At 57.0% G+C, this 24,996-nt stretch overlaps 1 protein-coding gene across 4 annotated transcripts in view; it reads right to left on the bottom strand.

Annotated features, from left to right (window-relative positions):
* Positions 1–24,383, bottom strand: part of HDAC5 (histone deacetylase 5) — a 104,155-nt gene extending 79,772 nt beyond the window's left edge. For all 4 annotated transcript variants that reach the window (XM_039516619.1, XM_039516620.1, XM_039516623.1 and 1 more), the window contains exons 1-2: positions 24,336–24,383; positions 7,645–7,838 (exon numbers count right to left, since the gene is read on the bottom strand). In XM_039516619.1, coding sequence (XP_039372553.1) covers positions 7,645–7,666 — 22 coding nt within the window. In that variant the 5' untranslated portion in view covers positions 7,667–7,838; positions 24,336–24,383. The remainder of the gene's footprint in view (positions 1–7,644; positions 7,839–24,335) is intronic.
* Positions 24,384–24,996: the final 613 nt, after the last annotated feature.

Raw genomic sequence — 24,996 nt, 5'->3', positions numbered from 1 at the left:
AAGTCTTGTGGTTAAAGCCCTGCACTGGGACTCAGGAGCTGTAGGGTCTATTTCCTGCTCTACCACTGACTTGCAACATGTCACTTACATCTAGCTGTGACTTTGTTGACCCGTCTCTAAAATGGGTACAGTACAATAGTTACTGACTGCACACAGGGTTTAATTCAAGCCCTATGAAAAAGCACATCACGAAAATAAGTTACGGTCCCTCCCCCCGAGACATCCCCATTCCCTTCCTTGCAGAATGCCCGGCACTTACATGAGTGCTTCCTCTATGCCAAGCACCCTACAAACGCCATTGGTTTCCCGCATTGGGCGGGAAGGACTACGCGTTAGTCCAGAGGGGTAAACTGAGGCAGGGTGCACGGATGTGACTTGCCCCAACATCACACTATGCCCGTGGCAGGGCTGGGGCTTGGAACCAAATAGTCCTCGGCTTCTGGCGCCACGTTCAGACCACACCTCCCTCCACAGCAGAAAGACGTGACGTAGAGAAGTGGATTTCCTTCCACCCTTACCCAGCATACACAGGGACCAGTTTGAACATCCAGCTTTCACCCCACTGCCCCTACACTTTCCAGCAGAGGGCCGGTAAGGCAAGAATTCACTGCTCAGCAGAGACACGCCAGGCAGCACCTTCCCATTAAACAAGGGTCTATCCAAAGCCCATTGAACTCAACAGGGTCTTTTCCACTGACATCAAGTCATTTTCCATCAGACCCCAAATGCACCCTGCCCAGGCCAGCAATGCAACCCCCTGATTTCTTCAACCAGCTGAATCCCTCACCTACATCCCCTATCCTGACAGGCCAGCAGCGAACTAGCCACCGTCTTCCGCAAGGGTCTGATCCAAACTCCACCGAAGCCAATGGGAGCCTTTCCACTGACTTCCAATTGTCTTTGGCGCCGGTCTCGGAGGCGGGGGAGAAGGTAACGCGCACGGCTCGGATGCACAATAGGGCCTCAGTCTTGGCTAGGATTTCTAGGTGCTTCCATAAGAACAGCGATAGAGCCAATCTCCTATTAACAGGAGCCCCTCCAGAAGGAACACGCACAAGCCTAATCTCCGATCACATGAGCCGCTTATTTAAGCAGATTTCAGCATTAAATAGCCAAAGATTAAACGCCAAAAAAAATATAAAGCGTTCCCGCGTGACTTACTCTCTGACCAGATGAGTCACGGGAACAGTGAGGAAGACGAGTGGTTAGAGCCAGAGACGGAGGGGGTCAGAAGTTCTGTGTTCTGCTCTGCTTCCCAATCATTGCGGCGTGACCTCAGCCAAGCGATTGCGCTTCTCTGCCTCAGTTTCCCCATTCGCAAACCAAGAATAATCCTGATTAACATACCTCCCGGGGTTGATACAAGCCTTTAATTAAATGCCAGTAAAGCACCTTCAGATCCTGGGATGGCCGATGCTTTAATGAAAAGCCGGCATTTTATAATCATGAATTTGCCTGGGATTTAGCAGGGCGCGTTCGGGCTGAGACTTCACAAGTTCCCGGAGCCAGGAAACAAAGTCATGCGGCTCCCAGCCGTCGTAACTTAACTGAGCGTGTGCGTTTTAAGGGTTTTCTATTGCTAATTATAAAGAGGAACGTCTCTGCCATGATCTATGGGCATTGCAGGAGGATTGGGGTTGCTGTGGGAAACAACTTGGCTTTCAGTGTTGTGTTTGTAAAACCTCAGCCATATGGACAGGGCGCTCGGGGTCTCGTTTCCTTGTTCTTTATTATTATTATTTTTAATAAAGGCAAACAAGGATTTGCCCAGTAGGCCAAGGAGCCACGTTCTTTTCTATGAACAGTTACATACATCTATTGGCTCAGACACTCAGACCAAACATTCAGAAACGGGTGCCGACACTTGGGCCTCTGGTTAGGCCCCCGCGTGCGAGCTCCCGAGAGCTCCCCAATGGGAGCGGCTGGCTGCTTAGCATTTTCGTACACGAGGCTTCACTGCGAAATTAAAAACCTTCCTTTTGTACACGTAATTTTTTTTAAATCTTGGCCTCAAAATCCAGTGGTGAAACACTGGGCACTTCTCATTCATTGGTCTCAAAGCACTTAGAAAATGGTGGCTAACATTAGCCCCACTTTACAGATGGGGAAAACTGAGGCACGACTTGCACTCAAGGTCATACAGCGACTGAGTGGCAGAGACAGGATTAGAACTCAGGACAGAGCACTGGACTGTGACTCTGGGGACCTGGTTATCTAATCCCAGCAGTGCTACTGGGTGACTTGGACAAGTCACTTCCCTGCTCTGTGCCTCAGTTTCCCAATCTGTAAAATGGGGATAGTGATACTGAGCTGCTTTGTAATGCACTTTGAGATCTATGAAGGAAAAGTGCATATAACAGCCAGGTATTCGTAGAACCCCATGCTCAAAGCACTAGACCATGGCTTTCCTAAATCATTTCGTATTTTTTTTTTTTTTAATTAGTGAAAAATGACAGGAAGATCCAGAGTCCAACTTTCCAGGTGCAAAGCAACTCTCTGAAAATATCCATGGCTCTGAACCTGCACGTGGTCATTTACACCAGGTGTGAAATGCGACCAAATCCCAACAGCAGTGGTTCGCATCCATTCCCTACTGGCGCTATCAAGGTGCAGGGCCCTGAAGAATCAGGTCCTAAGTGCAGCGGGGGAACCCTGGATGGTTTAGGGAACAGCTAGATCCAGAGCCCAGCAACAGGAGATACCAGCCCACCAGGCTCCCTGAAATCTAGGCGGTCAGAGAGCTTGGGCACACGCCTCTTCCCATTAGAGTGATGCAGCACAAGGCGGGAACAAGCCGCATTTCCCTTTCTGGCTTAATTAATTTCTTAAGACTAGCCCCAGGGCTCTTCGCTGACGCTCAGGGGAGGGAGTCCAGATCCAGGAAGGGGAAGAGAAAGCAATGTGAGCTCCGCCTAGGGAGGGGCGTGGGGATGGAGAAGATGCAGTGGCAATTCCATGACACTTCCTTAATGCAGGCAGCCCAACTATTCCCGGCCCGACCACTGGAGAAGAGCCGGAAGGGAGCTGAGCAGCAGTGTTTATATAACCTACTCTACTTTTGGAAGGGAGGAGGGGGCTGGGGACACTTGGTATCATCCGGATTTCTCACTGCCCAGGATGGTAAGAATCCATGGACCCTGTGAATTCTGAAAGCTGACACCACCACCACCCAACTCTAAAAATACCAGACCCATCAAGTGTCTCCTTGCCTAGCCCGCTGAGGCTAGGTTTCCAGCTGCGACTGCTGATGTGTTGACTCTGAACCCTAATGATGGCTGATTCAATGTCAGTTTCACTGGTGGTTTTGTTGGTACTATGGAAGCCCTATTGGTCAAGGTGCTGTACAGAGAGTCTCTACCCCAAGGAGCTTCCAATCTAAGTAGACAAAAGGAAGGATTTTTCTCATTTTATACTTGGAGCTCTGAGGCACGGAAAAGGCCAGCGACTTGCCCACGGTCACCGAAAAAGTCTGCTGCAGAGCTGAGATTGAACCCAGATCTCTTGAGTTCTAGGTCAGAGATCCAGTTACAAGCCCACCCACTGTTCATTTTCCCCAGCTATTACAGTGGAACTTGAAGCTGGGGGAGAACTTGATAGGAAGACCATCCCTCCCCCGGCCCCAGCAACCCTTCCAGCTGTGACAATGGTTAACAACAGTGGTTCTCAACCAGGGATACGCGTCCGTCTGGGAGCACACAGAGGTCTTCCAGGGGGGAAAATCAGCTCAGCTAGATATTTGCCTAGTTTTACAACAGGCTACATAAAAAGCACTAGCGAAGCCAGTACAAACGACAATTTCATACAGACACTGACTTGTTTATACTGCTCTGCAGACTATACGCTGAAACGTAAGTACAAGATTTCGATTCCAATCGATTTATTGTAGAATTATAGCGTCAAAGTGAGAAAGTCAGTTAATGTTCAGTCACGGCCAGCAGCTGTGACACTTTCGTATTTTTAGGTCTGAGTTTGCAATCAAGTCGTTTTTAAGTGAGGTGAAACTTGGGGGGTTCACCGGACCAATCGGCCTCCTGAAAGGGGTCCAGTCGTCTGGGAAGGTTGAGAGCCCCTGGTTTACCCGGTAAACAACTGGTGAGCGACTGTCCCTTTTGCCTCTTCCCAGGGCCAAAGCATCATCCCCAAGGGACATGTGAACTTTCCCCAGTCACAGGCTGTTAGCTTTAAAGCCTAATTAGGATCACTTAAATGCCAACTTGGTTAGCAATTGCACTGCCGTCTGCAGAACGTAATGCCCAGAGCCACACGCCAGCGCCTCCCTCGAAGCACCTGGCTGCAGAGTTCGAAGGCTCCATACAGAACAGTTAAACAGGCAGTGCTCTTCGGGGTACTGATACCCACGGCCTTAGTCCGACAGGAAGAAAAAACGTTCCAGCAGGGCTGATTTCGCCTACGAAATAAACTTTCTTCTGCGGCAGCAGCAGGGGGAATTGGGTTTTCACACGCTAAGAAGTGCAGTATTTCACTAAGAGGGCACTCCCTCGGGAGGACCAGGCAGAAGGGAAAACTAAAGGATCCAATGATTAGTGCGGCACGAGGAGCCCTGAACGAGATCAGGGCACCATTGCGCCTGGCGCTGGACGAACACATAATAAGAGACAGTCCTGGAACCGAAGAGTTTATAAGCTAGAGATAAGCCAGACAAAGCGGTGGGGGAGGGAACGAGTGGTATTATTAGTGCCTGGCAGCCTAAAGGCTTGATCCTAGACTGAGATGCCCAGGCAGGACTGTGACTCGGTTCCTCATCTGTAAAATGGGTACAACACTCATCCTCAAGGTCACACAGAGTCTGTAGCCGAGGAATTTTCTCCAGCCATCCTGAGTCCCAGCTCAGTGCCTCAGCCACAGGGTCATCCTTGGTCAGTTTCCCATCCAGCGGGGAAAGCACACAGGATTCTACCGAACGTTTTCTCGGCGATGGAGCCCTGGCGCCGGGGCTGCCTGCCCGGTGGGTTGCTCGGTCGGCCCTTCTCCCGTCTCCTACGCTGCGTGGTACAGCGCCCAGCACGCCACGGCCCTCAGCTGAGTCGGGTGGGGCCCTACTTAGAAATGCCAGCAAGGGGCACGCAAAGGCTCCTCACCCCAAGCAAGCCGCTCCCCGTCCCACGCCCTCCAATAGCCCACAGCTTGGATACAGCACAATGCAACAGCCATGGGCGGGGGGAGAGTGGGGGGGCTGAGCACAAAGAAGGATCGTCCCACCCTGGCCTGAGCATTTCCAGACACATCAATTAGGCCTGCAGGGATCACAAATTCAACGGCAACAAACACAGCAGCGGCTTTCCAGCAACGTCTTCCAGAACCGCCGAGAGGCCTGCTCCCAGCCGGGGCTCCAGTGCCCACAAATGTGCTGTTGCCAAGGAGACCGCTCGGCTGCCATCTCGCTCCTCGCAACCTTTGTTTACAGCTCGCTTTTGCTTGCTTTTTTTTTTTTTTTTTGTAAAAAGGACATTCAATTACTTCCAACGAGCCTCTTTAGCCAGCTAAACTGCCTGGCTCTGTCACCACAATCCAGGCCTGGGAGCTGCATTCCAAGGTCCTGCGGTGCCACCACCCCCATACACACACACCATTATCTGTGTTGCACTTGAGCCAAAGGGGAATCTTCACGAGCACTCTGCTGTATAGTGCTTCTGACACACAGTCAAGCACTCCCAATTCCACCCAGTAGAGTGTAGGGGACACACACACTGCAGCAAGCAACCCAAAATGCTACAATACAAGGTACACCAGGCGAAGAGCTCAAAGAACCCCAAAACCCCAACAGATCCCCAAACACATCTGCCCACATCTCTCAGAGCCATGGAACTAACAGATCAACAGGGGGGTGTAACTTCATCCGGGCACCCCCCAGGCATAGGAGACACGTGCTGTGCCATTCTCAGCCTGCACTGACAATGCAACCCCCCAGGACCAAACGTAAAGAGGTTTATTAAAATTTATACAGCGCCAAATCCTGCCCTAAGCAGAGCACCTGCAGCTCTCATTGGCTTCAATGGGCCCTGCGGGCACTCAGCATCTCTGAGCACATATGTTCTGGGGAACAACTGAGCAGAAGCAGGGACCAGAGGACTGAATGCGTCTTTCCCACTGAGGATACTCCCCCGATCCCCAGCAGGGACAACTGACATGGCCCTTGGTACCTCGCCAGGACACAGATGCCCTGGCACCGGGAGCCTGTACGCGCAGGGCAGGATTTCACCAACCCGAGCCTCTGACACCACCGGCCTCCCTGCTCTTCCGCGGAAAGTTCAGCACAACACGGGACTTTGCCAGCCAACGAGGACAGGAGACACGTGGCCTCGCGGTGAAACCACAGGACTCCTGGGTTCTCTTCCCAGCTCGAACACTGGCTGGCAAGTCACTACCCGTCCCCACGTCTCCGTTTCTCCAGTGGTAAAACAGGGATAATACTCCAGGCCTGAACCAACGCCAGCCGGCCCGGCACCACGGGTTAGCCCCCAGGCAGCACTATACCAAACCCCAGGTCGACCTGTAACTTCCCAGCAGCAGAGGGGAGACCCTGGGCTGGGACGTGCCTGCAGCAGAGATGCAACGTCCCTTTAAACTGCATGTGACAGACATGAGATGAACAGAGCTCCCGGTGCCCCCCAGCCCAGCTGGGCTAGGGTGGCGGACAGAGGCCTGCGCTTTTGGGAACTGGAAACCACCAGTTCAGAGCTCTGGGGTGGAATTTACTGAGAGCAGGATCTCAAACACACACCCCCTGAAGTGACAAGATATTGCCTCCTTTCTGCTCCTGAACCCTTTGCCCCCCCGAACAGGAAACCCCCGTCACATCAGCTCTCCAACCTGGCTTCTGCTGCTGGCAAATCTGCCTCTCCATTAGGCCTGTTCCCCCAAATCTAAAGCTCCCCCACTGCAGTGCTGGGCCTGCTCCCGTGGACGCGGACATCTGGTGGGGGGACCAGCTCCACATCCATATAGGTCTGTGGGCTGCCCGATGGCAGGGGGAGAAGACCGAGTCTCTGGCTCCCCACCTCCTTCTGCCAAGCCGCGAACGTAACCAATGCGAGCGGAGCAAGGCGGGTGATGTGACATCTTTCACTGGCCCCGCTTCTGTCGGCGAGAACGACCAGCCTTCGAGCTCATCTTACCTCACTCACCTAGTCCCTCTAATAGCCTGGGGCCAACCCCGCGACTACCCTGCACATCGCGACGCAAGAGCAAACAGAGACTCGCCCAAGTCGACGGCATTTCACCTTTCATCCGGGCCTAGGCCAAAGAACTTTCTTTGCCGCGACGGGCTCATTCACACACAAGTAGGGGGCTGCAGATCCCAGCACCTGCGTCTCTGGAGCACCCGCTGAAATGCAGCCACTTCTGGGGTGGATGGCAGCAGCCACCTCACACACACTCCCTCCCCCCGACTCGGAGCGAAGACTTGGAGGGTTTAAGAGAAAGCCGGCTGGAAGCCAGTCTATAGCAGAGCCGTTCCTGCTAGTGCGATGAGCACTTGGTTCCCAAGTAGCCGGAAACCACATACTCAAAGCACGCCCCTCTAGGCCACCTCCTGCCTCCCCCAGCTTCGAGCCACCGGCCGCAGGTCCGAAACGCAACCCTGTCCCCGCCCAGGGCAGGGAGCCGACGGAGCTCCCCGCTCACCTGACTCGTTCTGGGAGTTCATGTTGTCCGGTAGGCAGGCGGCGTCCTGGCCAGGGACCGGTCGGCGAAGGGTCTTTGGGGAGCAAGCGGCTTGGCGGGCGTCTGACAGCGTTCCCAGGAGGCGTGGCTGGCTGCAGCTCTAGCGCCAGCCCAGGGTCTCAGGCATCCCTCGTGGCCAGCCCGTCGGAGGAGCCCTGCCGGAGAGCAACAACAGTCAGAGGCTTCGGACGCCCCCCAATTCCAGGGCTACGAGGCAAGACACCCCAGTTTTCCCCTCCCTCCTGCGGATTGGGCTTCTCCCCAGAACTGGCGAGACTGAGCCGGAGCCCAGGATCTGCCACTGGGGGAGCCCTGGGCACGTGGGAGGGAGACCTAGGTATCTACAGGCCCGTGCGCCCGGCAGGCTCGATTCTCCCCTTGCGCTGGTGGAGGGCCAGGAGTCAGTGATGCTGTGAGTCAGAGGAGAACGGGGCCCTGTACAGCATGCGTGGCTCTGCTGCCCTCGGGCACAGCTTCCTGTCTGCCTCGCTGGAGAGAGCCAAGCAGGTGCAAACAAAGCTACTGACCCAGCCGACCAGGTACAAGCAGGTGCCTTCCACAAAGCAAGCCAGGTGTGTCACCAAGCCCTCGCCACCGCAGACAACCTGGGGGTCACTCAGCACTCGACCACGAGAGCTGGGATCCTCCTCTTCCAAATGCAAAGGCCGGCTGAGCTAGAGGAAGCAGCGCCAACAGCTAGCAGCAGTATAGGACTTCTGACACACAGATGAGCAGTTCCGCTTCCCTCCAGTAAGGGGCAGCAGAGACATTCTAGTCCAGTGGTATTTCTATGACCCACCAAGACCAGGGTCCCACTGTGCCAGGTGCTGGGCAGACATGGCAAGAGACAACCTCCGGCCCAGAGGATTTACAATCCACATAGACAAGACAGGAACCACGATGATCCCATTTTACAGACGGGGAACAGAAGCACAGAGAGATGAATGACTTGTGAAGCGAACCAGGCCTCCTGAGCCCTAGCACCTTAACCACAAAACCATCCTTCCACTGACCAGCTGGGTGACCTTGGGCAAGTTGGTGCCCCTCTGTGCCTCAGTTTCCCCATCTGAGGGGTAGTGATACTGACCTCCTTTGTAAAGTGCTTTGAGATCGACAGATGCAAAGCACTCGAGATTTACAAATGATTATTATCCGGCACCCAGAGCAACAATGGAAAGTCATTTGTTAACTCCGAACATTTCTCTATGACAAATCCATCCACACAGCTCCAGGATCAAGCCCTGCTCCCCATCCAAGCCTCCCTTCATTTCAACAGCAGCAGGATCTAGCGCCTTCTCCCTGTAGCGCCAGGCCAGACGCTCCCCTGAAGGCAGAGCACGCACACAGCAATGCAGAGCTTCACAGATACCCAAACACATCCCGCATCTTCTGGGCTAATCCTCTGCTAATGGGATTACCACCAGAGACGGGAGGAGACCGCGCCAGTCTCCCATTCGGACAGGGGAAAGTCCATTTACAAACAAACCGAGATTCCAGGAAAAACCGATTTCCCGATGCACTCACTGCACTGCTGCAGCCTCACGGCCCGCAGCTCACTACAGCCGGCCCAGATGCCAGCCAGAGAGGGCCCTGCCAGCGCAAGCCAGCCATTTCAGGGGATAGCCGAGGAAGCAGGCAGGCAGGCAGGCAGCATCGTCTAGTGGGTAGAGCACCAGACCGGGGCTCACGAGACCTGAGTTCTAGTGCCGACTGCCACCTGCAGCCTACAATCGCCTTCCCCACTCAGGGTCTCTGGCTCCCTTGCCCAGTTGGATGGGCCGTGTCTCTCTCTGACGCAGTTCATGCAGCTCCCAGCTCCAGAGGGCCTCCAGGTACCACTGGCATAAGAGTGAAGACTCCAGATGTAGATTCTGGATGGGACCCCCCAGGAGCCCTGGTTTCCCTGGGGGCTCCCCTCCTTGCTAAGGCAGGGGAAATGGGTTCCCCAGCATGGGGAGGGTGGCGGGTTAGGGGTTAGCTAGCAGCCCTGTGCAGACAGATAGGCCAAACCTATAGCAGGCATCCGGCTCTGCGCCAGCCACACTGCATGTCTCGCGTCCAGGGGCAATTTGCAGGGGGTGGTGATTGGTGAAGGGAAATATCCATCCCCGTGTTCCCTGGGGGCTTGAGTTCATCTCTCCCGCTCCCCACAGCCCGTCCATGGCTCCACAGCATCAGATCGGTGCCTTGCTGCGGGAAGCCCACGCCCCGGGTTTAGTGGCTGGAAGAGAGGCCAGCACGGAGCGGTGCCCTCCCCGAGCCGGCCGCAGGCTCCTCCTGCAAAGGTGTGGGGATCGGGGGGAGCAGGAGCAGGACCCACAGGGCACATCCTGAAGGCAGTGCCCCACACCCCGCACGTTCCCAGCTGTGACTCTGCCCTTGCCAAAGGGCCCAGCCCCCCGACCTCTTTGGGGGTCGCGTCGGGGCAGAGAGAGCGTCTCTGCCTGGAGAGGACGTGTGCAAAGGTGGTGCTGGCCCCACCAAGGCAGGGAGAGCCCCCAGGCCAGGCGAGCAGAGACAAGCCGGCCGGGGAGCAGACGGGGCGGCCGTCGGAGGGGGCGGCAGGCAGAGGAGAGCGAGGAAGGCTGACCTAGAAATCTCCATCAGCAGGGCCTGCTGCACTGCGATGGGCATCTGCAGCAAAGAAGAGCTGGGTCAGAGGGGAGCCACTGCGCATGGCAACGGGGTGGGGTGGGGGGTCCCCCCAGGGGTATGTAGGAACCAGGAGGAGGGGCAATCAGAGAAGGTACCAATCTGCACATCAGCCAGGGCCTGGGCTGGCAGGATTCCCACGCCGAAGCCAGCAGAGCTTTGCACCCCGCAGGATCGGGCCAGTGGAGAGGCAGTGTCTCTCTCTCTCTCTCTTCCCCCCCCCCCCCCACCAGAGCTGGGGTGGGAAGCCAGGAGGAGCAATCGCATGAGCCCTCCCCATCCGCTGAGCTCCGGCCCAGGGACTCGTGCATCGGGCCAGAGCGCTGGCAGGTCACGGCGCTGACTCCTCTCCACCTGCCCTAGCGAGCTCTGCCAAGTGCCCTGCCCCCGGGGCAGGGCGACTCGCCCCCCTGGATAACCACACCAGCCCCACACCAGCGAGCCAGGGGAGGAGATCCAGCCACCTCCCCCAAGCCAGCCAGGGGCCTGCAGGACGGGCATTTTCCCAGGATCTTCTGGCAGGACTTTAGGGGCTTGTCAGAGCATCTCCTTCATGACCTTGGCATCCAGCCTCCCAGGTACCATCCCCGTTATCCCAGTTCTGAGCACCTCAATCCTGACACCCCACACCACAGGCTCTCCCAGCCGCCCCCCTCCCCCCGACAGCTCTGCTTACCATCCCCCTGTGCTGTTCCAGTCATGGGCTCCCCAACACACAGCTCTGCAGATCAGCCTTTCTGGTCCTGCTGCACCCCCTGCCCTAGCAGCCCTGGGATCCCCCCCCCGCCCACTATCCGGCCCTGAACCCCCCCACACACACTATTCCAGTCTTGGGATTGCCCCCCGCACACCCCCTCAGCCAGTGCATCTCGATCCTACTCTACAGCCCCCACCCGGGATCCCCACACCGATCTCCCCACAGAGCCGGTTCAACTGGGGGCCCCGTTAGCGTCTCCTCACAGCCTGGCAGCCTGCACCCAGGCGCGTCTGTGTTCGGAAGGGAGCTGGCCGGCGGTTTAACCCCGCACGGGCCACATGCGGCACGGCCCAGCGCTCGAGGCGGGGTTCGCTGGCTAGGCACAGGCAGCTCTGGGAGGAAAGGGGACCGGCCGGGTCACTGCAGCAGGGCAGGGAGAGGATCAGCTCAGGCCAGGCGCACGGATCTCGCCCTCCGAATCAGAGATGCCAATAACACCAGGAAGCCGCTCACAGGGGCTGGGCCTCACTGGAGATCCCCAACAAGTTCAGCCCCGCGAGCCATGCCCTAGGGGATTGCAAGGATCCTACCCCCCTCCCCAAAATGCCACACTTCCACCTCCGAGCCCCTCAAACAATGGGACTGGAAACCCAGAAAGCGGCTTTTGCTCAGACGGCCAATCGAGGGAGGGAAAGGGACAGACTGGGGCTTGCTTTCACCCTTCAGAGAACTGGGTTTGAGCCACTGTGGACATGAGAGAGAGATCACCACACAAATCCACCCCCAAAATCAGCACCGGGGGCTGCTCCGGAGGGGGCCAGGGCTGAGCTGCAGAGGGAGAGACAGGGGGGAGCTGGCATCGGACTAGCAGCGGGTGCTGCGGGTCAGGATAGTGGGGCGTCGTGAAGGCTGTTCTGGGGATCTCAGGAGCAGAATAGCAGGGAGGGGGTCCAGGTTGGGAGTGAGGTGCGTCAGCCCTGCTGTGGACTGGACCAGCAGGGAGGGGCTGCAGGTGGGCACAGCCGGGGGCTAGGGGACGGGGAATCTGCACAGGATGACACCTGCCTCTCACCCAGGCAGGGCTGTGATGCTGGTTTCCATGGGCCAGGGAGTCTCAACCTCTCCCCCCTTTGCTAGGCGACTGTACTAGGGAGACGGCAGTGGGAAGGCGTTTGGATCCTTCGGAGGAGCGAAGACCCCCTCCGCCCCGACGCTGTCCTCGCCTGCATCCCAGGCTCGCCACCCTCCAGATCAGCCAGCCGGATGGGGCCGCGCGGCTGACTGCTCTGCTCATTAGGGGTTTGTGCTGAAAGCTCATCCGAAGAAACGCAGCCTCGCCACCCCCGCCCCGCCTGCCGGTAAGAACGGCGAGTATCCCATTCCAGCAGCCAATCCATCTCACGCGGGGATGCTGCCAGGTCTGACCAGGCCAAGCCCCCTTAGCTTGTGAGAACTTGGATGGGAGACCTCCAGGGTGCAGGTAGGCAGTTGGTAGTGAATTGGTCAGCACTGATTCCCCTCAAGATTCTCCTGGTCAACTGGGGGTGCCATCTGTTTAGACAGATGTGGCCCTGACTCCCGGTGCTCATCAGTGATCTTCAGGCACTCTTTACTAGAGCTTGGTGGTCTCCTCTGGCTTGCCTTGAATTCTTTCCTTGCACTTTCCATTGGACAGAGCAAGCTTCTCTGCTCTCCGATCGACGTTGTTGCTGTGTGCTGTTAAACAACTGCTGCAATTCCACCCCAGAGGTGGCTGCATGTCAGTCTTGGGTGAAGTGAGCCACAAGGAACACTTACCTTGCACTTTCCATCAGAGACCCTCAAAGCACTTCATCAGCATTCATGCACAAAACAACCCTTACATCCCACCTCTGAAGCACACTCTTCTTTCTCCCCATTATACAGAAAGGCAAAGTGACTCGCCCAACGTCATACAGCAAATCAGTGGCAGAGCTGGAAGGCCTGATGCCTACAATCGCTACATGCTCTCCCCTCTAGATAACACCTTGCTGTATATAATCCCTGACCTACTCCACAGCGGGGTCATCAGGCTTAATCAAATTATGTCTGTGAAGTGCTTTGAGATCCTCAGATGAAGAGCACTAGAGTTCTCTCTTATTAATGCTACCGGACCAGATCCTCAGCTGGTGCAGATGAGCGCAGCTGCCACAATCCCTAACTCTGCACAGGAGACACCAGAGTTTGCCCTGCAGTTTGGGTAGCCACATGCGCCAGCCTGCGCGTGTGCAGATCACCACCATTCTGATTTGGTGCAAATGCTCAGGGGGCAGGGCAGCAGAGGGCATCGCTCCTGGCACGTGTCTCTCGCCTGGACAGATTGATTGCAAAGAGCGGAAGGAGCTGGAATAGCAAGGCTGGCTTGCAGGATTGAGGACACCAGCAGCAGAGACCTGTCTGACAACCACAGCCTATTTAAAGACTTCCCGAGCCTGATGCAGAGAAGGTGTCCGACCGACCGCAAGCCACAGGGGAGGGTTCTCACTTAGGGATGCATCTGGAGAGTGGAGGAAAGCTCTCCGGATTGAAGCATCTTCCAAGCTACTATGGAGCCCTAGAAAATGCTGCAGCTCAGCTAGAAAGTGCTTTAAACTCTCCGCAGCCAGCCGTGTGCCAGACGCCGCTAGCAGACGGCCTTGGCACGGAGGTGTAAGCAAAAAGATCCTCAGCTAGCGTAAATCGCTGTTGAAGTCACTGCTGTGATGCCAATTTACACCCCTGAGAATCTGTCCCAAAGTTTGCAGCATCTGTCTTAGCCGGCTACAGCCCGAACGGTGCAGAGGAACTGAGTGTCCTCGTCTGCTCCACCTGGGGTTCAAATACCCCCTGGCAGAATTGGTGAGAGGCAGGGTTTGCCCCAGGAACCTTAGTCCAATTCTCCTCCTGCCCACTGCCGGAGTAGCATGCTCTGAACTGGCCGCTGCCCTCTGCCCAGAGGGGGCTGCATTTCACAGCTGTTCTGTGGGGCGAAGGGTGCCATAGAGAGGTAAAGGCTCATTCTTAAGGCTCATCATGGGGGGAATTTCACTTTCTGGGGCTCTGTATCAGTTAACAGGCGGACAAGGGGAAGGGCTCTCTAGACAGGCAGTGCCCGCCCACACACACTGGAGCTGGGCGCTCAGCGGCTGCTCGCTTTCAAGAGCGGATCCAGATTTTTAAAAAAATGGATTCCCCCCCACCCGCTCCACACAGCTAATAACTGCCAGTGTCATGAAGCTGCCGCTGGCCCATGGGCACAAGCATTTAGGAAGGCAGAAGGCTCAGGGATTAGAGCTCAGGGCTCCTGGGATCTCTTCCTACTCCTGCTGTGGATGCATTTTGTGATTTGGGGCAAGTGGCTTCACTTCTCTGGGCTTCGTTCTCCCCACAGGGCTGACGTTAACCGGCCGCAGAGGGAGCAGCCGGGCTCCGTTCATGGAGGGAAGCTGCATCAGCTAGAGAAGGACGAAGCATCTTCATCTGCTACCAGCCCGGCCTGCTCGGCGCACGCTGCAGAGACAACAGCCGGGCCCTTGGGAGATGCTCAGATGGCTCCTAGTGCCAGGAATTTACCATTTACAGGGACCCTGGCTACCCAGCCGCCTCAGAGAGGGGAAAACAGGAGGGGAGCCATCTTCCCGCTAAGGTTTCGTCTACATGGCATTGGAAACCCTGGTCTGTGAGACCTGGGCTCCTGGACTCGGTGCTCCCAAGCCTGCGCTCGCTTTACAGCTACCAGAGCCAGGTGCTAACACGTCCATACTGCACCGCACACACCTGCTGACACGGGTCTGCGGCTCGACCTCCGCCCGCACTGCAGACTGACGGGGCTTGGACCCAAGTCACCCCACATCTCCGGCGCTGACACCGGCCCCCCCCGGCAGGGTCCCAGGACCCAGGTCCTGAGCGCCCCCTGACCCGAGTCAGACTGAGGTGGAGGACAGAGGAGATCACACGTTGAGGCAGGGAGCGATTGTGGGTCCCTTGTGTTCTCCATTGTCCCCGCGCAGACACACGCTTGGTCCTGTAATGACTCAGCAACCCGTGGGTTGACCCAGGTCTCCCCTTTCCAGGCCCATAGCGGTTATCTACCCTGGTAACCCTGGGGGGGGGGGAAGGGGAGATGGTGCAAACACACAGATAAAGCCACCGGCTCTGCACTATCACCAACGGATGAGAGAGCAAGTGCGCTGAAAGTGACTAATCAGCACATGCAGCCAGTCAGGGCCACCCTTCAGCGACACAGGGCTGGATCTAATGGCTCCCTGGCCGCCCGACACCCATGAGCTTACGGGCACGGAGCAGCCGGGAACATACATGAAGCAGGCTGGACTGTGCTGCAGCGGCAGTGCAGTCTAGTGGGTAGGGCACTTGCCTGTGACTCAGGAAACCTGGATTCTGCTCCTGGGTCTGACCTGCTGGGTGACCTTGGACAAGTCACGGCACCTCCGTGCCTCAGTATCTCCCCTCCCCCCAAGCCATTCGTGGCAGAAACTACTTCCCACTATCTGTGGGAACAGCGCCCAGCACAGGAGGCAGCCTCTAGGTGCTACAGTACCACGAGCAACGACCACTGTCTCCGGCCGATGGCAACAGCACACAGCCCGCCTCACCTTCAAACCACCGTGCAACCACGGGCTCGTTAAGCCCCACCTGCTCCCGAGAGAGAGGCGGGATGGCTATCCTCATCTTACGCACGGGGGACGCCGAGATGCAGAACCAGGTTAAACGAAGGCCCTGATTTCACTAGAAACAAGTCAGGCAGCTCCAAACCCACAGGGCCAATCAGGGGCACAGCTGGCCCCGCGCACGGACACAAGCCCCGGATCTTGGTGCACGACGGCGGCGGTCGCACACGGACGGAAAGCGGGACAGGCCGGACCTGCCCTTTCAAAACTAAACAGACCCCGAGTGAGCGGCGCAAGGTCCCGGGGGAAACGAGCGACACGGCCAGGATTAGGAGCTGGGTGGTTCTGCCTCCCGCTCTTGTTCGGTAACCACTAGGCCTGGCCGAGCGCAGCTGGGCTGAGAGGTGGCCTCCATTGCCGCAGGCAGGGAAACAGCCCATGGGAAGCACACAAGCGCCAAGCTCCCCATTCCCCACCTCTGGTGTCAGAACAGTCAGGAAAATAAGGAGGCCTGCTCAGGAAGGGTGACATAGTTACCCCAGTATGGCCCCCAGTGTGGGCCCAGTTATACCAGTATAAAGGTGGCTTATACCAGGACAGCTGGCTTCCCTTCCCACACAGGAACAGTTCTACTGACGTAAGCACCTTTATACCGGTATAACTGCACCCAGCCAGGTCTACACTACAGCTCTATACTGGTATAAATACGTCCCTCAGGGGTGTGAAAACGCCACGCCCCGAGCGCCGCCGGAACACCGACCGGACCCTCAGCGGAGACAGCCCTAGGTCAAGGGAGGGCTTCTCCCGTCGACGCAGCTACTGCCCCTTGCCGAGGGGGATTAACGCCGCACAGGAGCATCCTCGCTGGGGCGCTGCAGCGTTCTAAGCGCCGACCAGCCCTCTGGGGTCGCACAGCTTTGGTTACACCGGGATCGCTGGAGCTGTGCGGCTGTCCCGCGGATCCAAGGCCGAAGCAGGGCGGTGGGTCCAGGGCTCTTCCCCGGCGCTGCTCCCCAGCTCAGAGGGCACGGGGGTAGGGAGGGTGGGGCTGGCACGGAGCTCCGATGGGTGTTGGCAGCACGCCTTCTTCCCCCCGGGACAGCTACCGCATAGGCTGGAGCGGCGTTTCAAAGGAGCGTTCTCAGGCAGGGACTCTGCCTCGTCCTGCCCCTCACCTGCCTGTCTGGGTCTCCTCTCCACCCTGCTCCTTTCCCTGCACCACCTCTCTGGTCCCACCTGCACCACCCCGACCGAAACATCTTCTCCCCCCGCTCCCCCCCGCCACCCCACCCCCACAGGCCGTTCCAACATGTCTCAGCCTGCCTCCACGCAGCTCTTGGGCCTGCCTACACGCTTTCACACCGTGGCACGGCTCGGGGAGGCAACCCGGTCCCGTGCTCGCCGCCAGGCCAGACCACGCTCTAGCCGTGTCGTGGGACAAGCGGGGCCGCCCGACTCCGTGGTTTCGCAGCACGGTTGAGTGCTAAAGCAAATGCAGCCAGCAACCCATCGGGCTCCACCGCAGGGAAGGGGCGGAGAGCAGAACCCAGCGTGGGAGGGCAGGCTTGGGGCAGCTTCAACGGAGCTCTCAGGAAAGAAATCCTGCCCCTATGGCCAAGGGTTCACAAGCCGGTCAGAAGATCACGGCCGTCCGGCCTTTCCCATATTGCTAAACGAGAGGGGGGTTCTGCCTACCATTGGCTACGCCGCACAGTACAAAAACCTACACACAGACGAAGGGATTTCCAGAGGTGCCCAGAATGGGCCCGGCGGAGAACAGCTGTGCTAGGAGAATGTGGGTCTTTGCCCCTCTAGTGCCTGGTCGTTACAGGGGAAACCCTCCAACATGGGCGCTGACCTCGGCAGCGCACGCGAAACCTGCCTCGATTTCCCCTTCGGCCACCCACGCAGAGGCATGTGTTAGCAGCGAATTCAAACCCCTTTGTTCATACACGGTGCCACAGGCCCCCCAGCCCTCCTGCTAAACACGGTTCCTCCCCAAGCCCCGGAGTAAGACGAGGTTACAACGCAGCACCTCTTCAACGCCACTGAAAGGTGGTTGTTCCCAGGGCACCCACCCCAGAGTCGTTTGTGTGGCCCCACTCCGTAGCCCATTTCCCCTGGGAGCGCCAAGCCCGCTTCTCTCCCCGAGGTCACCTCAGGTCTCCTGCATGCGGCTTCCAGGCCTCCGCACCCGACAGGGGAACCTCCCTCCCCGGCCACCCCTTGCCTCTGGGCCCCACTCACTGCTCTCCTTCCTACAGGCCTCTGCATGAGCCTTCCTGCAGCGTGGCAGGACGCCCCAGCTCAGTCCTGCCAGCAGCTCCCAGTTTCTGGTGTCCCAGGTCTCCGGCAGGCAATTCTCTCCTGCTCCTGCTCTGTCTCCTCTGTTCTCGAACGGCTTCCACCTACCCCCTTCTGACCCTCCCTCACCCTGGGTCTGTCTCTTTGTACGACCCAGGTACGGTCTCGCCCCAGCTGGCACGCAGCTGACCAGTCACAGATGAACTGCACCCTCCCCGAGGGCCAGTCATTCTGCGACACCGGTCCACAAAAGAGGAGAAAAGTCTCCCGCAACGGCAAGCTAACGGTGCCCCGCCTTCAGCCAGCGCAGCAGAGGCCTGCGATCTTAGCCCTGAAGTTGCTGGGTTCAAACCCCACTCTGGACCCACGCGGGTGGGTCGCACCTGAGCCGTGCTGCTGCAAGTAACCGAGGCACGTTCTGCTCCCAGTTCTGCTAGTACAACCCTGGCTGGAGCACTCCCTGATCGACTGCTCTCCTGACTAAGGGGCCAGGGTTATCAGAAGCCACAAGAGCCAGGAAGGCCTTTCACCCAGGAGGCCTGCAGAGGGAAAACCCACTTGGCCTTCTAGCCAGCTTCTTTGCCTTTTAGAAGGCTCCCTATGCATTGCAATGGATAGCACAGGCCCTTCCACTGCCAGCTCCTTATGGGATGGGGCGGGGGGGGAGCTGCCATCTTGGCCAGCACGTGGGGGATTTAACTGGAGACCTCCAGAGCTAAAAGCACAAGCTGCTACAGCTGCAGCTAAGGAACCAATTCTCCTAGATCTGGGGCTGTCACAGACTCAGATCCCCCATAGGCCAGGCACCCGGAGGGACCGCAAAAGGACTCACCGGTGGGCTACAGAAACAGCTTGCAGAAGGAAACTGAGGAATACCAGCCAGTTTCCCCCTGGAAGGCTGCTAAGGGAAACCGACTGCAACACTGGACGGTTTCCCTTGGCCAGCTTCACTGGGCTGCCAGGGCTTTTATATGGCTAGAACTGTCCACAGTCGGGCTTTTATCAGCACAGCTACATAAGAATCTCATCTCTAACCAACACAACTATGCTGGGAAAGTGTAGACCAGGCCTCACAGTCTAAATACACCAGGCGGGAGGGGAAACTGAGGCACAGAGCCAGGAAGTGACTTGCCCAAGGTCACCCGACAGCTCAGTGGCAGAGCTGGTAACAGATTCCAGGCTCACTGATCCCCAGTTCTACTTACTAGATCACGCAGCCCCCTGCCCGGCTCCTATGGCAGGTAAAGAACACACTGGAGCTATCCCGATTTACACCGGCTGGAGATCTGGCCCAAGGAGAATAACTCCAGGGGCTTGGCCAAGTATCTTCCCCACCTCATCCCACAAGAAAAGGGTTCGATGTCCAGGCCTGTACCTCATTGCTACACTGACCAGTATCCTGAAATCCAGCCCACACAGGGTCTAGTAGTCCCTTAAAACGCGGTTCTGCTCACAGAAATGATGGTGTAAAGAAACCAACCCCCTCCTACCCTACAGAGCGGCTCACTCAGATCACAGTCAGACCTATTGATGGTAGCAGCCAACGCTTCTCATTCACACTAGCCCCGCAGAGCTATGAGACAATGGGCTGAATTCAGCTCAGACTCCCACGTCAGCAGCGGAATCCATTAACTAAGTTCCAGTTCCGGTTGCACTTGTAGGCAGCAGGGCCACACAGGTGTCACCGAGGGAAAGAGTCTGCAGGCCGGATCCAGGTGACTGAGGACGACAGGTGAGAAGGAAAAAGTCCAGCTGGATGCTCGGATGAGCTTCCAGAGCAGACAGCTTAAAACAACAACCACCAGCCCCATCTTTTCTCTAGGCAACTGCACACATTTGGTTGGAGTCACAGAAACAACCATGGAGCATAGCTGTATTTTCGAGATAGCTTCGTAGCCATTAGCCCGGGGTGAAATCCCGGCCCTGTTGAAGTCAGTGGCAAAACGCCCGTCCACAACCACAGCACTGGGATTTCATTAAATGCTCCCTGGAATCACAGCTTTAAATCCGAACAGGCCTGTCTCCAACGATCATCCTTCCTGGAGAGGGAGTGTCTTGTGGTTAAAGCTCTGCATTGCAATGTGGGAGATCTGCTCCGCCACACACTCCCTGTGTGACCTTGAGCAAATCCCCTCGTGCCTCAGTGTCCCAACAGTAAAATGGAGATAATTCTTCCTTTGCCTTGTGTGTTAGACAGTTAGCGCCTGTCTCTTATGATGTGCGAGTACAACGCAGCCCAGATCTCAGCAGGGACTTCTAGACGCTCTGCACAGCAAGAGCCCATGGGCCGATGGCTCTGCTCCAGTCTGCTTAGACAAAGTTTACCCTCCATGCACTAGCTGCTATTTCCTCCCCCACCCCAGAATCAGCTGCATTTAGAGCCTCTGTACATGCAGCAGCGCGGAACGCGCATGTGGATCCTTTCTGAGTGAGCAGCGCTAGCTACATAATCAGGAAAGGCCCTTCCTGAAATCAAATCCTCTCTGATCGGATCAGAAATCTGCTGGGCCAAAGCTTTGTCTACCGAGCCATGCACAGGCCCTGCCTGCAGCCCGGAGCCTCATTTTCAAGCATGGCAATACTAAATTGACAACAAATAAGGCTCCGATTTTCAAAGCCACCAAAGAGATCAGGCTGCCAGAAGTCATGATTCCAAAATTAGCTACAATGTCCAAGATCTGAGGCTGCAGATTTCTGTCAAATTTCGAGACAAGCCAGGGAAGATCTGAATTTGGGACTCTTCATTCAGCGTTTTGTCCAGCACCAAGCAGGACGGGTCCTGGTCCATGACTACGGCTCCAAAGTGCTACAGCAAGAAGGCTCATAACTAATACTAATTTCTCCAGCTGAATCTCTCGTGAGAGGCTCTCATGCCCCACAGCAGCTTGGCTCGGAGAGGGGATAAAGCGAGGTCTTTAGGGAGCCCCATCAAAGGGTAACAATGGGGTACCAAGAAGAGGTGGCCTGTAAACATTAAAAAAAGGGGAACTGGAAACCCCCTGAGGATAATAATGTAAAGCAGCTGCCTCGCACATGGATCTTCCTCCGAAGCAGACACTGTGGGGCTGGATCCGCCAGAATGCTCAGCAACCAGATGTCCCCATTGAGACAATGGGGGCTGAGAGCTTTGGAAAATCCGGTCAGTGGGACTGAATCTAGGGTGACGAGAGAGCAAGTGTGAAAAATCGGGACAGGGAGTGGGGAGATAATAGGACCCTTTATAAGACAAAGCCCCAAATATCGGGGCTGTCCCTATAAATCGGGACATCTGCTCACCTTAACCGAATCTAACGCCCATTGAAATCAACGGGACCCTTTCCATTAACATCAGTGGGCTCTGGATCAGGCTTGTCGTTAAGAGCACCCAGCACTGCCAACGCTTGTGACTTTACTGCACAGCTTGCGACCTGTGGCTTTTTTCTTAAAAGCAGCCGTGTGATTCCGGGAGGAGCATCTCACAGCCTTCATCTACCTCAATAATTCTCTGCTCCTCATGGTTGCAAAGAAAAGCTTGAAAACACGAAGCTGCACCGGAAATCAACTAAGAAGAACCTCACATTAAAAATGAAATAAATAAAATAAAATAAAATAAAATAAAAAGTCATGAGATTTATTACGCCCATCTCGTGATTTCTGAACTCTTGGGACTAGCAAATGTTTTATCTATAAAGCCAGAAGGGATTCCTGTGATCTTCTGTATCACACAGGGCATAGGACTTCCCTGAATTAATTTCTGTCTGAATTACAGAAATATAAAGCACGAGTCCTGTTCACCCTCATTCTAACCCTCCCAATTCCCCTCTCCCCCCAGAGCTAGGGCTAGAAGCCAGGAGTCCTACTTCCCGGTCCCCCCCTGCTCAAACCACTAGACCTAACTTCCTTCTCAATGCTGTTTTTGGAACCTTATGTTCCTCTTAGCGTTCCACACCCCTTGTCCCCATTCAAACCATATGCTCCTTTGAGCAGGGACTGTCTCATGGTAAGTTGGTCCAGCTCTCAGCACAATGAGACCCTGATCCCAGTTGAGGCCTCTGTCATTATTGTCCCGCCTCCCCTTGGGTAGCAGCGACGGCATCTGGAAGCTCCCACCCCGTCCGTGAGCCCTGAGAGCGAAGGGCTCTGACTCGGGAGGAAAGGTTTAAAGAGTTAACAATGGGCAGACAGAAATAGTAACGCTCCGCAGACATCCGAAAGGGTGTAAGCACGCAGGGAGGAGGCATTACTTATTACGCAAGGAGGACAGGAACGGAGAGGGGAAAAAAAACCAAGGATGAATACTAGGAAATATTTCCCAGCCGCAAGCGACGTGAGGGCATGGAAAGACCTCTCCAAGGGCAGAGCGGGGAGTCCCGCCGTCCATTCCCCCATGGGCTGAATGGCACCTGACCAATCTCTCAGCGCTAACCTCTCTGATCCCACCGGGGTCCTCCGCAGTCACCACCAGACTGCGTATTGCACCGCGCATCCCAGCCCGCGGCCTAGGTGCTGCTCTCGGCTACACCCGCATCCCGCCACAGTAACCGCGCTGAAGTCAACAGCGTTACTGCGGATTTACACCGGCGTGGCCAAGAGCAGAATCCGGCTCCCCGTTTGCAGCACTGGGACGTGCTGGGCCTGGCGAGCCGCAGGGAACACACAGACAATCCATTAGCAAGCCCCTTTTCCCGGAGGGACGTCTTTCCTGCCACGGCCCCATTTTGCAGGTCACCTGCAAGGATAACAAGGGACAGACGGAGAAGGAAAGCAGGGAGGGGAGTGAATCACGCACACACGCACCCCAGCGTTGTCCCCCGCCCCCAGCCTCAGCAGGCAAACCCTCTAGCTCCGAAAGCAAAAGGAAAAACGAGCCCCGAAGACCAGTGGTTGCTCTTGCGCCTCATCCACCAGCAGAACGGTCCAGGGACCACGCAAACAAAACCCATCGCCCGGCAACAAGCGCCGCAATATTCCAGCCAGTCCTCCTCCAAAGGATGCAAGTCGGAAGGATAAATTATTTAAGAGCAGCTGCTGCTCGGGAGCCTTTTCATTCCCCCTGCATGCACACACACCCCTCCCCCCGCTTAGTATTTATAGCACACGGCTAGCGTGCAGTACGAGGCATCAGCAAACCTTTGTCTCACGGGCAATAATACTGTACACACGTTTTCCTTCTCCCACCCCAGCCCCGACGGTCCAACCAGCGATGGGGAAACGAAGCGCCGAAGCCTGAAGTCAAGAGACGAGATTTCCATTCAAAATAATGGGGGATTTGAGGCAGGGGGCGTTCATGCATCCGAACCGGCTTCGCATCCCCTTGGTCTCCACGGCACAAAGTTTGAGCCCTTACAAGGCGGGTTTCCAGAGAAAGGGATCCAGGGGGTGGAGGCAGGGCTGCACCCCACAAGTAGCCTCCAGAAGCTGCAAGGGCCAGGCACCGTTAAGGGGATGCAGACCGGGGGGAGCACGCACTCTCTTGGGGAGCTCCAGAACGACCCCCCCCTTTAAAGGCCCCCGGAGGAAAAACCACCCCTCCACCCTGAGCCCCAAGCACTGCTGCCCATGTGCCCCGATTTGCTTCCAATGAGTGCGGTGTGATTGGCGCACACACCCTGTCTCACACCCCCAAGCACATACCCACCTACCAGACACACACACAACACAAGCTGGAGCTCAGCCAGTCCTGATGAACAGGAGGCAACGTTCCTGATGCCAACCCCCCGGTGCTGGTTTTCCCCCCCCCCCCCCCCCCCCCGCCCATACATGCAGGCAGCCTGGGCATTCTGCGCTGCCGTTTCATAACCATCCAGTCTCTGCCTTTTGTTCCATTGCCTGTCCTGGCAGCCTCTGTACACCTAGGTGCCTGGATCCCCCCCCCACACACACACACCACAAAGACTTGTACCCGTCCAAGGGAAGGGCAGGTCATCTCTGGCTGCAGGATGCATTAGCAACACCAACCCAAGGGTGCACACACCTTGCAAATGCACCAGGCAGGCGGTGCCTGCCTCCACCACCTCCCCCTGCCCAGTCCAATTCACCCCCCCCCCCATCTCCCAGCGCTTCCTCTCCCTGTAACATTCCCTAACAAAGCCCTGAGCCACCAACAGCTGCTGGACACCCCCACCCCTCCCCTGCTGCTCTGGGCATGCACAGGTAGGTTACCTGTAAGTTACAGGTCTGGCTTCCCCCTCTTTCCCTGCAGCAGGTGGAAAGCCTGTTCGGGGGGGGGAGAGACGGGGAAGGAGGGCTGCACCCTGCACCCCTCCCCGGTGTCAGCAGCCCCGCATGCAGCCGCCGGGCCGGCTCCCCTTCTCCTGGGCGCTGGCATGGTGCAGGAGCCCGGGAGTGGCTTGTGCACTGTGTCCCCTGGGTGGACGGACGGGCCCCTCCCTTACCTGCAGCTGCTGAGATTCACGCTGCTGCTGCTGCTGCTGCTGCTGCTGCTGCTGCCCGGGTGGGGTGGGGGGGGGGGTGGCTGCAGCTGGGCCCAGCCTGGCTTGGTGCCCCCTGGCTCTGCCCCACCTATGCCAGGGATCCGGCTGCTCCTGCTCCTGCTCCTTCACCACCACCGCCACCAGCTCCAGCTCCAGCTCCTGCTCCTCCTCTCCTCCATCTTTGCAGCTGGCTCTGCTCACTCCCTCTCCCCACCACCAACAACAACATTTGGTGACGTCACTCACCGTCACGTGACGGAACCCTGGGCTAAAAATAGCCTCTCCCCCCCCCCACTCTCCTCCTCCCCCCCCTTTGCCTGGTCCCCGGGGGGCGTGGCCTCCAAGAAGGAAGGCGCGTCACCGACACTGTCTTAAAGGGCCAGAGGAAGATGGGGGGGGGAGGGGGGTGGTTTTCAGGGTTGGAGCCGGGGGTGGGAGGGGGCAAGCCCCAGCTTTAGGCCTGGCTGCAGGGTCGCCCCGCCAGGGAAGGATGCGAACAGAGGTTGCAAAGCCCCGCGCTCAAAAGTTAGCACGTGCCGTGAATGCCGGGCCCCCCCCGGGCAACCTGGATTGGGCCCCCTTGTGCCCCGGCTCTCCCGTCCCAGGCGTTAATGGCAGGCTC

The sequence above is a fragment of the Mauremys reevesii genome, linkage group 27 (genome assembly GCF_016161935.1).
Source record: "Mauremys reevesii isolate NIE-2019 linkage group 27, ASM1616193v1, whole genome shotgun sequence".
In the NCBI taxonomy this organism is placed as follows: domain Eukaryota; kingdom Metazoa; phylum Chordata; order Testudines; family Geoemydidae; genus Mauremys; species Mauremys reevesii.
Note: the sequence above shows the minus strand (reverse complement) of the source record. Positions and strands in the feature narration are given on the sequence as shown.